This window comes from Sceloporus undulatus, chromosome 2, assembly GCF_019175285.1.
Source record: "Sceloporus undulatus isolate JIND9_A2432 ecotype Alabama chromosome 2, SceUnd_v1.1, whole genome shotgun sequence".
In the NCBI taxonomy this organism is placed as follows: Eukaryota; Metazoa; Chordata; class Lepidosauria; order Squamata; family Phrynosomatidae; genus Sceloporus; species Sceloporus undulatus.
The window spans coordinates 49062989-49076250 of NC_056523.1; the positions used below are offsets into that span (position 1 = coordinate 49062989).

At 42.0% G+C, this 13262-nt stretch overlaps 1 protein-coding gene across 5 annotated transcripts in view; it reads right to left on the reverse strand.

Moving 5' to 3' along the window:
- Positions 1–5268: 5268 nt before the first annotated feature.
- Positions 5269–13262, reverse strand: part of FGD5 (FYVE, RhoGEF and PH domain containing 5) — a 232916-nt gene continuing 224922 nt past the window's right edge. For 4 of the 5 annotated variants that reach the window (XM_042451717.1, XM_042451714.1, XM_042451713.1 and 1 more), the window contains exons 19-21: positions 7877–8005; positions 7047–7195; positions 5269–5703 (exon numbers count right to left, since the gene is read on the reverse strand). In XM_042451717.1, coding sequence (XP_042307651.1) covers positions 5588–5703; positions 7047–7195; positions 7877–8005 — 394 coding nt within the window. In that variant the 3' untranslated portion in view covers positions 5269–5587. The remainder of the gene's footprint in view (positions 5704–7046; positions 7196–7876; positions 8006–13262) is intronic. The other variant, XM_042451716.1, reaches the window with a different exon arrangement.

Genomic DNA, 13262 nt, shown 5'->3' on the forward strand with positions numbered 1-13262 from the left:
CCAGGTTTGCAAACAGGAGTGGGAAAAAGTCCCAATTTAAAAGTACCAGCACTATTCTAGATTTATCTTTATGTTCTGCATTTTCTCTGGTATTTTGAGCTCACTCTTTTCTGTACACATTGCTCAAATATTCCTGTTTGCTAAGCATGTATTTACATAAATAAGGTGAGCTCCAGTCCATGAACAGTTACAAGAAATCTATTGGTATTTAAGATGGCACTAGGCTTCCTTTGAGTTTGTCAAATCTCAGAACCATGAGGATGCAAGCATTTATAGATATAGCTATAAATCAAAAACATGGCATGAAACATTTTAAAATACAATCAATACTTAGTCTGGCAAGCTCAAGTCAAATCAGCATAAATGCTGCTTCCTGTGGCACATGCATGTGCTGTGTTGAGAACTTTAAAGGGGACCTCCTAAGGATGGAAATCAATGATGCTTTCAAAGCAAGTCATCTTTCTGGTACAGCTCAACTATCTTAGATGTGCGATTCCTGTAAAAATACGAAATGTGCTTTAGCATAGTTTCACTATTTATTTAGGCAAGCTGTGGCCATGGGATATATCACTATGAGGCAACCACTAAACTGCCTCTTGAAATTCTCTTGCTACCTAATGGTACATCCAGACTAACTGAAAAGTCCCATGTTTTGTTCTTGTCTTTTCATAATATCTTTGCATATCTTAACAGTAGTTAAGCAAACAGCTGGGAGGTAATTAGGACATCCTACTATACACTGTGTTAAGCGCATGTTGTGAAACACCTTTGTCCACTCTCCAAGTAACAAAATGTTAAGTTTTCCCTCTAAATCACAAATGGGCAAAGTGATGCCTTTCAGATGTTGGATTACAAATCCCGGCAACACTAATTAACCAGCATAGCCAGTGATAAAATGTGCAGGGAGTTGTAGTTCAGCATCGGAAGGTCCACTCTTTGCACACTCGTCCTCTAGATTTTTTTTTCTTTTGTGATGAGACACAGCAATGGATTTCCATCCACCTGTTTCCCACTGGAATCTTTTAAGCCCATGAGTCTGCTGTAATGCAGGGAAATATTTTCAATATTTCAATGAGGGAAAACAGACTCAGCTTGAATCCAGAGAAAACGGAAGTACTGGTGATAGGCTCCCCTGGCCCGGGGATGGAGATTTGTCCACACCTGTCCTGAATGGGGTCACACTCCCCGTGAAGGACTCTGCTCACAGTCTGGGGGTGCTTCTGGACTCGTCACTCCACCTAACATCTCAGGTGGATGCGGCGGTCAGGAGCACTTGTTATCAGCTTCGGCTGATACGCCAGCTGCGTCCCTTCCTGGGCTGGGGGGACCTTGAAACCGTGGTACATGCTCTGGTAACCTCTTGGTTGGATTTCTGTAATGCGCTTTACATGGGGCAACCCTTGTACCAAACTCAGAAGCTTCAATTAGTGCAGAATATGGCTGCTAGGCTGGTTACTGGATGTTCCAGGGCCAGCCATATAACACCGGTATTGAAAGATCTCCATTGGCTGCCTATTCACTTCCGGGCTGAATACAAGGTGTTGGTTATCACCTATAAAGCCCTAAATGGCTTGGGCCCAGGGTACTTGGAGGACCGCCTCTCCCCATACAGTCCACCCCGCACTCTCAGGTCGGGTGGGAAACATCTTTTGAGAGTTCCAGATACTCAATTTAGTTCATCTCGGAGGGCATTTTCAGTTTCGGCCCCTCAGTTCTGGAATTCTCTCCCCCATGAGCTCCGTACAGTCACCACCCTTGATGGTTTTAAGAAGAACCTGAAGACCTTTTTATTTCACCAGGCTTTTCCCCCCCTGGCAATGTAATTGGCAGTTTCCATCTATCCAGCCATTTGTATGGGGTTGTTTTGTAGGGTTTTAATTGTTTTTAATTGTTAATTGTTGTATTGTTATGATATGATGTATGTTTTACTTCCTGTTGTACACCGCTGTGATCCCCGGAATAGCGGTATAGAAATAAATTAAATTATTATTATTATTATTTTTATTATTATTAATATAAGACTTAGCCATGGTGTGGAGTTTCATTCTCTGTGCTCTATGGTAAGTGCAGAGCTCAAACCTCACACACAGACATTAACACAGCCACGTATTAAAGAGAGTTTTGTTAAAGCCAGCACTTTCAATCATGTTTATAATACAACTGCATTGAACACTGGTGTTTTATACCCATACAGTCAATACTTCATACAACTGCTAGGGAAGTTATCTTTTCCTCAACAGGCAGATGGAAATGCAGAGAGGGCTCTTGGCCACCAAGATCTGAAGTTGCAAAATAGAAATATTGTAAGTTTTTGTTTTATATAAATCAATTACAAATATATTTCCCCATTTGCCCTATTTTATATCACTATTCCAGTCTCTTCCTGGGTTCTAAATGAAGTCTTTTCTGGAGAGCTTGGAATTAATGGCACAATAACTGCTTTTTGATATGATTAGGATTAACATACATGACATTGATTCAGATGCCTAGAAGAAACAGTAACAAACTTGTATGGGCCTGGTATTTTTTTTTTTTTTTATTATTCTTTCATGTTTCTTAAATCAAATGAATAATTATATTTTTACAACATTTGAGTAGTAGTCTGTTCTTCTGTAGACTTAATACAAGAACAATTAAACGCCAGCACCAAAATATCATAATACTGTTTATTTTGTAGTGCAGATCTGTTTTAAATCTGGTTTACAGTGCAATCCTAATCACGTCTACTCAGAAGTCTGCTGAGTAGATTCTGCTGAGTTCAGTGGGGCTTGTTATCAGGTAGGTAGCTATAGGACTGTAGCCTTCATTACTTTGTAGTATTTGTTGCATTTGATATTTAATATTATTTTCCTGTCAGGGCATTTTTGCCTATTCCCGTCTTCTTCTACTGTAACTTTAGCAAGACCAAATTTGTAATCTGAAATATGAGTGGATGTTGAAACTTTTAAAATAATATGAAAGTTATGTTCTCATACTTGATCTTTACCTCGCCTTGGCTTCCTTAAATGGAAAGCCTGGGGTTTTTTTCTTTTAATAAGTATGACTTTTTACATTTTTTTCCTAAGCCATATACATTCTTGAAAGGAAGCAAACTGAATATTTCATTTCAATATCTTTATGCAAGCAGGAAAAGATCTAACCCAGTCAGAACTTTAATTAGCAGTTCAGTTCATGGCACACAATATAAATACTAAGGTTATTTTACTGTACATTTGACATTTTCAAAGATAATTGCAAAAATAAATGGAAAAAAATCTGTTTCACTGAAAGGTAATGCATGCTACTGAAGTCAGGAGCTGTAAGGATTGCTAATAAGGTCCAAATCATCATCAGATTTCCATGCTTAAAGGTCTTGCAAGTCCTTTCACTATAGGTCTGTTGAGAGCACAATAGTATTGATACTGTAATATATACATGGATTATGTTGTTTAATGAAGAGTAAAGAATGTGTTCTTCGACACAATTTTTGTTAGCACAGTATTTCACCATTAAAGTTACTGGTTTAGTGGAATAAAAAAAAATTCATAGTGGGTATAAAATATTTTCAGGCAAGACAGTTCCAACCCTTTGGGAGAATCGTACTATATTTAAAAATGGGTCTTATTAAACCTGATGAGGACTTGCCTTGTAAAAACGCCACAAAGAACAGTACATATTAAGCTAATAGAGTTCTAAGCTTAAAATCAGTTTTGGTTGCAGCCAGAGTAGACCCACTGAATCAACTGTTGAAGTCAAAACCAGGGGTAGGAAAACTGACCCCCCCCCCCTAAAAAGTTCATCTTGATGGCTTCCCAAAGTCCCTGTAACCCCAACTTTTTTATCTGGTGAAAAGTTGCCACTCTTAGAGATCTGCAGGAATGGTGAATGAGCTTTGAATCACCTCTCAGGCCCGATATTTACCTGAGGAAATCAGAAGTCAGAATGGGAATTTGCTTCGAATCATGACTTCAACCATTCTAGGTCTGAAAACTGAGTGGTGTGGCTCCTGTCCCACCTGCCTACCATAGTCAACATTTATACAAATCCCCACCGATTTAATCATTGCATGCCAAATGGTACTAATAAGTGGCTTGAAACCTCAAAATGCTGGGTTGAGCAACATAATTTATATAGTTATGCTTTTAAACTACTAGAATTTTCTAAACCAATGTAAAGGCTTTTATTTAATTCTTGAACTGGCCCTGCAACATTTCACTAGACTTCTAGATTGGTCTTATTACAATCCCTTGCTGATGCAGCCAGAGTGAAAACAAACCACAGACAAGACTTGCAAGTAACCATTCAGTGTATGAGGACATGTACACTGGGAGGGACATAGAAATAGACTGATAGCTTTCCTATATGCTTTGGTTTGGAAGAGGAACCATTGTGATGATAGCTATAGCATACTTAAATTTGCCCAGGCTGTTATCAGTTGCTTGAAAGAAGTGGCAGATTTTAAGGCTCCTGGGAGAACTTTGAAGAACATCTGGAGGACATTTACCCTAGCTTTTGTGGTCCATAGCCAATACAGTTCAATGCTTTTCTGTCTAGGAAGTTGTGTACTGACTGCACCAGCTTTTGATTAAGAAACATATTTTAGTTATTAGAATTACAAAGTAAAAAAAAAATCCCTCAACTATTAAAATACCATTGTAATACTACACAAATCAGTTCCAAACTATGCACATGTTTATAATGAATATCCTTTGGAGTAGAGACAGGGGTAGTTTTCATAAGCATAAGAAATAGGTTGGATTTTGTAATGTTATTAATGAAGTTGGTAATAAAGTATACTCTTGCTACGATTTATGAAAAAAGCTAGTGATGAGTTACTGTACTGGATCCTTGTCACTTAATTACTGTTTTGTTTTCACACACTTTCTGTGGCAGCATCTCAAACAGGGATAGCATAGCTTCACCTGAGCAATGTAAACAGAATAGAGGCATGTCAGCCCAGATCTATTTAGGCAAGAAGAAAGGAAGCTGCTTTAAAATAAAATTTAGGGCACTGTGTTCTGGTTTCACAACTGAGAGAGAGAGAGAAACATTGATGTTACAGGTCGAGTATCCCTCATCTGAAATTCTAAAATCTGCAATACTCCAAAATCCCAAACTGTCCAAATGGCTGGATCAGATAATGAAACCTTTGCTTTCTCATGGTTAGTTGTGCACAAACTTTGTTTCATGGACAAAATTATTTAAAATATCATGTATACAATTACCATCAAGCTATGTGTATAAAGTGTATATGGACCATGGATGAATTTTGTGTTTAGACTTGGGTTCCTGCTCCAAGATATCTCATTATGTATATGCAAATATTCTAAAATCTGAAAAAATTCCAAAACACTTCTGGTCCCATGCATTTCAGATAAGGGAGACTCAACCTGTACTCTTTTAAAAGCAATTATTTCAGGAGGGGAAATGCGAGCACTGATTCTAGCAACAAATAATGATCTTGCAACAAATGATGAAGGATAAACTTGCAGAGGATAGAGAAGGAGCCATAAATATTCCTTTTTGAAGTTTCCGCCTGCTTGAAATAACGTTGACAAAAGAAAAAAAAGTCTTGTACAAAGTCTCCTCCAGTTATGTCTAAATCAAATTAGGATATATACATTGTTTCTTCCAACAGAAGAATGCTGTTGCAAATATAAATGTGTTCAAAGTCCGCTTGGATAATGCTATAATACAGACGCTTCCTCCATGACTTCAATCCATCTTGAAAGAAAGAAAGAAAGAAAGAAAGAAAGAAAGAAAGGATTAAGTCTTACAAAATATTTCTAATAAGACCCATATCCACATTAAAGTATTAACACATATAGCCTTTGTGTGTCTTCTAAAAACTTGAAGGAATGTGAATCATTTTTTTTACCACTAGCTTTTCATCATTTCTGTTGTGGTTGGAAAGCCAAATGTCCTCCCCATTTTGCATTACTGTCTTTTACTGTGGATACCAAAGTGTATAAAGATAAATATGCTGGTAAATAAATTTCAGGCTGCAGCACACACACATATAGAACTACCCTGCAGACCACTTTTGTATAAATGCCTTTGACACCAGTCCAAATGTTAGTCCAGCTACAGACTCAGTGAAACTTACATAAGTGTTAAATTATTAAGTTACCATTAATACAGTGTATTTACTCTAGCTGAGATTAACAATTAGATGTAGGCCAAAGTTGGGAATCCCAAGGGCCTAGCCAGAATCATCAACGGTGAGAAATGCTGAGACTTGTAGTCCAACAACATCTGGTTGACTACATGGTTATCAATATATTTTAAAAATCTAATATGCCACACAGGTGAAAAATGGAAAATTATTTTCAATAATTCATGTTAACATAATATCTGTATTAAGTGAACCAAAACAGCACAAAAATGCACATTAGCAGATCTTTCCATGCAGCAAAGTGTTACTAAGCCCTCATTCCCACTACCTTTTAAATCAGATAGTGAATCAGTTTGAACCGGTTCAAATGAGCCTGGCTCCCACTTAATACGAATCGTTGAAGCAATTCCGCGAGGGGGGCCATGTGCTAGACCCATTTAACCCGTATCTTTTGGATGTTGATTTTTTTTCTGCTGCTTTTTCAATACATCGAATCTGCGCAAGTGTGACCCACATGCGGATCGGAATTGATTCTTTTATGAATGGGAACCACAAGTGGATTATTTTGGAGGGAAAAATGCGATCAGGGCAAATGTAGTGGGAACCACGCTCCGATTCAGATCCACACACCAATTTATCTATAGTGGAAATGGGGCCTCCAATCTTGATCTGTATCAGAAATTCACCCTCATAAAACTCTCTAATCATCAGAGCAATCAAAAACATCCCAGATATCTTGCCATGGCCAAGCAACTTCTATTACTGTGTTAATGCTTGTTGCATTCTCTGCATCAGAGTGATACTAAGGAAGGTTTATACAAAAAGCTGTTATATTTGTTCAGCAGCATTCAAAGAGTTTTAAAAGCAGGGGAGCACATTAGAGGAGTGAGAAGCATTGTAAGCACTTTTCCAGTGGTTAGTATGTTATCATGGGCAGGTTAACACCCAATACCTCTGTGCTGAATTGTTATCCTCTGCTCGGAAGCTATAAAACAGAGTTTGCTTGTGGTAAAGGTGGAAGACTGCATCCGTATTCCTGTCATCCTTTTCTGGGGCAATTGTGAAGCCCAGCAAAGGCATACTCTCTGTGGCGACTTTATCCTGAAATCAGTCCAGAAGGGGAAAATGGGACTTTAGTGGGAGGGCTATATGCAGGGATTTAAGTTTTCTGGAAGAGAGAGAAAGGATTCCACTATATGAATTTGTTGCTGTTAGCGACCCTCAAGTTGACACTCTGGATGAAACATCTCCAAGCCCCCTATCCCCCAATGCTCTGTTTAGGACTTGTAGATTCAGGCCCATGACCTCCCTGATTGAGTTTGTCCATCTGGTGTGTAGTCTTCCTCTCTGTCAGCTGATCCTAGCATTATTGTCTTTTCCAATGATTCATGCCTAATCCTGATGTGACCAAAGTATCAGAACCTAAACTTGATCATCTTGGGTTCCAGGAAGAGTTCAGGCTTCATTTGTTCAAGGACCCATTTATTTGTCTTTTTGGCTGTTTACGAACATATGAATGGGTAGGATGGATTTCTGTGCCTGATCTCAATGCCAGTGAAATAGAAACAAAGGTATACTCCTAACAACTTTAGAGATTTCTCTTCTGATGATCCTAGGGAAGTTAATGGCATATTGTAATGATTACACAATACTTCAATTTAAATAAACAAACAGGGTTAGTACCAGACGTTTTTTGTATGCCAAGCACACTTTCCACTTCTGTCTTGTGATACAAGAACCTACAGAAGCCTGAGAGAACTCTTTTCAACTAACAGACTTTACCTCATTTGCTGTATAGGTGTAGAGCACTTTGCCTTTGATAACAAACCACAGCTTCTTCCAATGCCTTTTCCCCCTCTTGCATCTGCTGAGATAGCCACTGATAGAAGAACCCTCTCCTGAAGCAGACACCTGGAGCAGATATGAACCAAGCATCTCATAAGAATAAATGTTTTGGAATGGGGCATACTGATTTAAATCATCATGAATACTTTGTTGCTCTTCTTGTTGTTTCTCACCTGTGGCAACCCTAAGGCAACCCTATCATGGGGTTTTTCTTGGCCACATTCGTTCAGAGGGGGTTTGCTATTGCCTTCCTCTGAGGCTCAGAGAGTATAACTAACTGAAGTCTCTAAGAATCTAAATCATTTTGGCTTACCAAGATGAATTTTATATAGCTTATATAGGCCCTCTACAGATGTGCCTTTAGTGCACCCCCATCACATGCAAGGGGTTGGCCAAGGGTGCACCGCCTATACTGGCTTCACTCCTAGCACGTGACGGGGGCGTCAAAATGGCAGCAACCAGTACACATGGGCACCGCCATTTTGACATGACGGATACTTAGTGTTCGCTCGTCCCGTCATCATTATGATGCTGCAAATGCGCCACAAGAAGAACCCGCTTTTTCAGGGTTCTTTTTGCTCCGCGGGGAAGCCCCGCGGTCTGGAGGCTGCAGCTTCCCCACAGAACAAACCAGGGTGGCGGGAGACCGTCCTTTTTGGGCAGTCTGTATCCTGCCATAGTTTTCCATCCTGATATTTATGTATTTCCTAAAAAAGCATGCATATTGTATGAGATAATTACTAAACAAATAACATTAAACATATCGTTTTGCAATGAAATGGATCCTGTATACAACCTAGAAGCGTAATCCCAAGCCTTTGCTCATAAAGCCATATATTCTGCCTGACTGTATCTAGCTAGACAAGACAGATTTCTGTTTTCTATCTCTCTCATGTACAAGGTTCCTAATAAAAACTATATACTTAAGACAATAGAATTATTATCAGAATTGATAGAAATGCACTGACTGACTCTGGCTTCAAAATGTAAACTCAAAATGTTATAACAATATATGATAAATATAATATTTTATGAGTCAAGGACAACTAATAGGGGAAGATAGGACTATATCATAGTTAAGATCAGAAAGAGCAGGAGAGTCCAGATTGGAAGCAAGGGAAGGCGATATAAACAAGGACATATGATCACTCTAAAGATGGATGGACATTAAGCAGAATGAAGGAGTGTTGATTCTAGTGAAGAATATTATACAAAATATATAATAGACGGATAAGATATATAAGATATATATACTCAACAAGAAACTAGGAAAGAATAAAGATGGACTATAAGATAGGAAAACAAGGAGATCAATCAAATATAAGAGAACTGAAATTAGAGTTAATAAATCTGTATAGCAAACATACGGGGATAGAAGCCAATCTACTCGATGTACTTGAATTTTATTTCTGGACTTTCTTGGACCTTATTCTTTTTGCCTACAGTAAATTTATTATTGCTAGTTAATATACTTTTGAAATGTATGAAAGAGTTGGAATTGTACAGTTGCAAAATAGAGAGGCTCAAGTCAAGAGTTCAACATTTGAGTAGACAAGTCAGCTTTGAGTAGACAATTAAGCTATGCTTTGTACACTTAGTAGGAAAAATGTCCAAATTATTCTAATATAAGAATTATATTGGGCCCTGATCTGCCCTCTGGGTCTGTCTACTTACCAAATTTATTGTTCAGATGTTGTCTCTAAGATTTTCGTAAACTTTCACCAACAGTTTTATAATTTTTTTAAAATCTGTTTTTAGTTTTGGGAAAAACCTTTATTTTTCTCCCTTAGAATGCCTTTCCAGTTTCTAAATGGATTGATGGATTTCTCTGCAATTTTTAAAATTATAAGCAATATATAGGTGACATATCTCACAACTACAGAATTCCTACTGGTTCAATTTAGCTTTTATTTGTTGGAAATAAATAATAATAATAATAATAAAATTTTTATTTATATCCCGCTCCTTCCCAAGATCAGGGCGGCTCACAACATGCATTAAAACAGAGTAATACAATACAATAAAAACATATACAGCTAAATACAGTACAATAACAAGCTAAAAGCCCCATTAGCCCAACCTCTTGGCCACGGAAGAGGAGGGAGGCCCACAGGATTTTATTCGGGGAATGCTTGTTGGAACAGAAAGGTTTTTAAATCCTTTCTGAATTGGGCCAGGGAGGTTGATGAGCGGAGCACAGTGGGCAGCGTGTTCCAAAGGGCCGGGGCGGCGATGGAGAATGTCCTCTTCATGGTGGAGGAAAGCCTGGCCCCAGGCACCTTCAGTAATTGCTGCCCAGATGTTCTGAGGGTGCGGGACGGAATATACGGGGAGAGGCGGTCCTTCAGAAATCCTGGGCCCAAGCCATTTAGGGCTTTATAGGTAATCACCAATGCCTTATATTGAGCCCGGAAGCGGATGGGCAGCCAGTGGAGATCTTTCAGCACAGGTGTTATATGGCTGGCCCTGGAAGCGCCAGTGACCAGCCTGGCTGCCATGTTCTGCACCATTTGAAGCTTCCGGGTTTGGTATAAGGGTTGCCCCATGTAGAGTACATTGCAGAAATCCAGTCTCGAGGTTACCAGAGCATGTACAACAGTTTCTAGGTCCCTCTGGGCCAGGTATGGACGCAGCTGGCGAATAAGCTGAAGCTGATAACAGGTGCTCTTGACCGTCGCATTCACCTGAGCAGTCAGGTGAAGCGACGAGTCAAGAAGCACTCCCAGACTGCGTAGGGAGTCCTTCACAGGGAGCGTGACCCCATTCAGGACAGGTGGAACCACCGCCATTCCTGGACCAGGGGAACCTATCACAAGTACCTCCGTTTCCTCTGGATTCAGCCTGAGTCGGTTTTTCCTCATCCAGCCCATTACTGACTCCAGACAGGCCTCGAGAGGAGAGACACCATCCTCAGTCACTGCATCAGTCGGAGACATAGAGAAGATAATTTGGGTGTCATCAGCGTACTGATAACCCCGCGCCCCATGTCTCCGGATGATCTCTCCCAGCGGTTTCATGTAAATGTTAAATAGCATGGGAGACAGAATGGCTCCTTGAGGGACCCCGGTTTTAAGGGGCCTCTCGTCGGAGCACATGTCTCCCAGCTGCACCATCTGGGAACTCCCAGAGAGGTAGGACCGGAACCACTGGAGTGCAGTGCCCCCGATTCCCACCTCTGCCAGGCGCCCCAGAAGGATACCATGGTCTATGGTATCGAAAGCCGCTGAGATGTCCAAGAGCACCAACAGGGACACGCTTCCCCTGTCGATGCCCAGACGGAGATCATCGACCAAGGCGACCATGGCCGTCTCAACCCCGTGACCCGCCCGGAAGCCAGTTTGAAATGGGTCCAGATAATCAGTTTCATCCAAGACCATCTGAAGCTGGATCGCAACCGCCCTCTCGATCACCTTACCCAGAAATGGCAGCAGCGAGACTGGCCGATAATTATTGTATACCAGGGGGTCGAGGGAGGGCTTTTTCAATATAGGTTTTACATTGGCCGATTTCAATTCTGATGGAAATTGCCCTTCCCTCAAAGATGTGTTACTGATCCAGCGTAACAATAAAGTTACCGCCGGCCCCCCCTGGGCCGCTAGCCACGAGGGACAGGGATCGAGAGAGCAGGTTGTCTTCCGAACACTTCCGACGATCTTGTCCATGTCCTCAGTACTCACCGACTCAAACCGATCCAGTTTAATAGAGTCCACGGAGGCTCTGGATACCTCTACTCTAGGTTCTGCTTGAATGTCGGCATTAAGACCTTCGCTTATGCGAGAGGTTTTATCCGCAAAAAAGTCATTAAATTGGTCGCAGCAGGCCTTAGAAGGTTCAAGGATCTGGTTCAGGGCGGGAGGGAGCTGAGTTAGCTCCCTGACTACTCTGAACAACTCTGCTGGACGTGACTCTGCGGACGCAATACGAGCACCATAGAACGAATTCTTTGCTGCTTGTATTGCCTCTCCGTAGTCCTTTAACAGTTGGTCTAGGAGAGCCTTGTCGTCTAAGCAAAGGTGTTTCCGCCAACGGTACTCTAGCCGTCGCAGTACCCGCTTCCTTGCCCGGAGATCTTCCATATACCAGGGCTTACATTTGGAAGCAGGCCTGAGAGGGCACTTGGGAGCGATGCTGTGTATAGCCCTGGAAAGACCGGTATTCCAGATACCAGTGAGGGCATCAACAGAATTGCCGTCACTTCCAACCATGTGCCCCTCTAAAGCTTCTTGGAACCTTTTAGGTTCCATCAGCCTTCGAGGGTGGACCATCCTAATAGATCCACCACCCCCGGGGGGGATCTGGGTAGAGACCTTGATTTTCACCTCTACCAGGAAATGGTCTGTCCATGACAAGGGGGAAACATTAACTATTTCCGCCCACGGATTTTCCGCATCCGAACAGAAGACCAAATCGAGAGTATTACCCGCACAATGCGTAGGACCCTGTATCAGCTGGGACAGGCCCATGGCCGTCATGGTATCCATGAATTTCCGAGCCGCACCGGATGGAACATAGCTGGTCGTGAGGGAGATATTGAAGTCACCCAGGACAAGTAGCCTGGGCGTCTCCAACATCAGTTCAGCGACCAGCTGTGTCAGCTCATTAAGGGAGTCCGCTAATGCACGGGGTGGCCGATACACCAGCAGAATCCCTAGACTGACTTTAGGGTCAGGTAAATACACTCGATATAGGACGTCTGTCGGATGTGGTTCCTGGTGAGGGACACGGTGTTCCTATGTATCAAGGCCACACCCCCCCCGCCCACCTAACCTGTGCTGGTCCATCACCGAGAACCCGGCAGGCAGGGCCTGAGCCCACACAGCGTCTCCTTCAGGCCCAAGCCAGGTCTCGGTAATGCAAGCCAGATCACACTTTTGATCCTCCAGCATATTGTGGAGGATGTGGGTCTTGTTGTTTATTGATCTGGCGTTGCACAGGAGCAGCAACAGGGTTTGTGGCACGGTTGGAGCGACCCTCAGGTCCCTAAGGTTGGGAGGGGGACAGGAAGGAGAGATAGATATGATGCATCGATCTCTCCTTCCCCTGGAACACAAGTCCCTTCTCCCACCGCCATGCCTCCCCCTGCCCCACACTACCTCAATAGGAGCTCCGCTCGTAATGATGTTATCCCTTTCCTCCCCGGCCCATGCATCCCCCGCATCCACCACCTCCCCCCACCCCTCTATGGCCATTTGAAGAGCAGAGGTTAGCCACCCCAGGCATCCTCTGCTCTCGGGCTAACCCAAGCCTCTCTAGCCCGATAAAAGCTGCGCAACTGCAACTGCACTCCCGGGACAGTGCGCAGATGCGCACCTCCGACACCCCA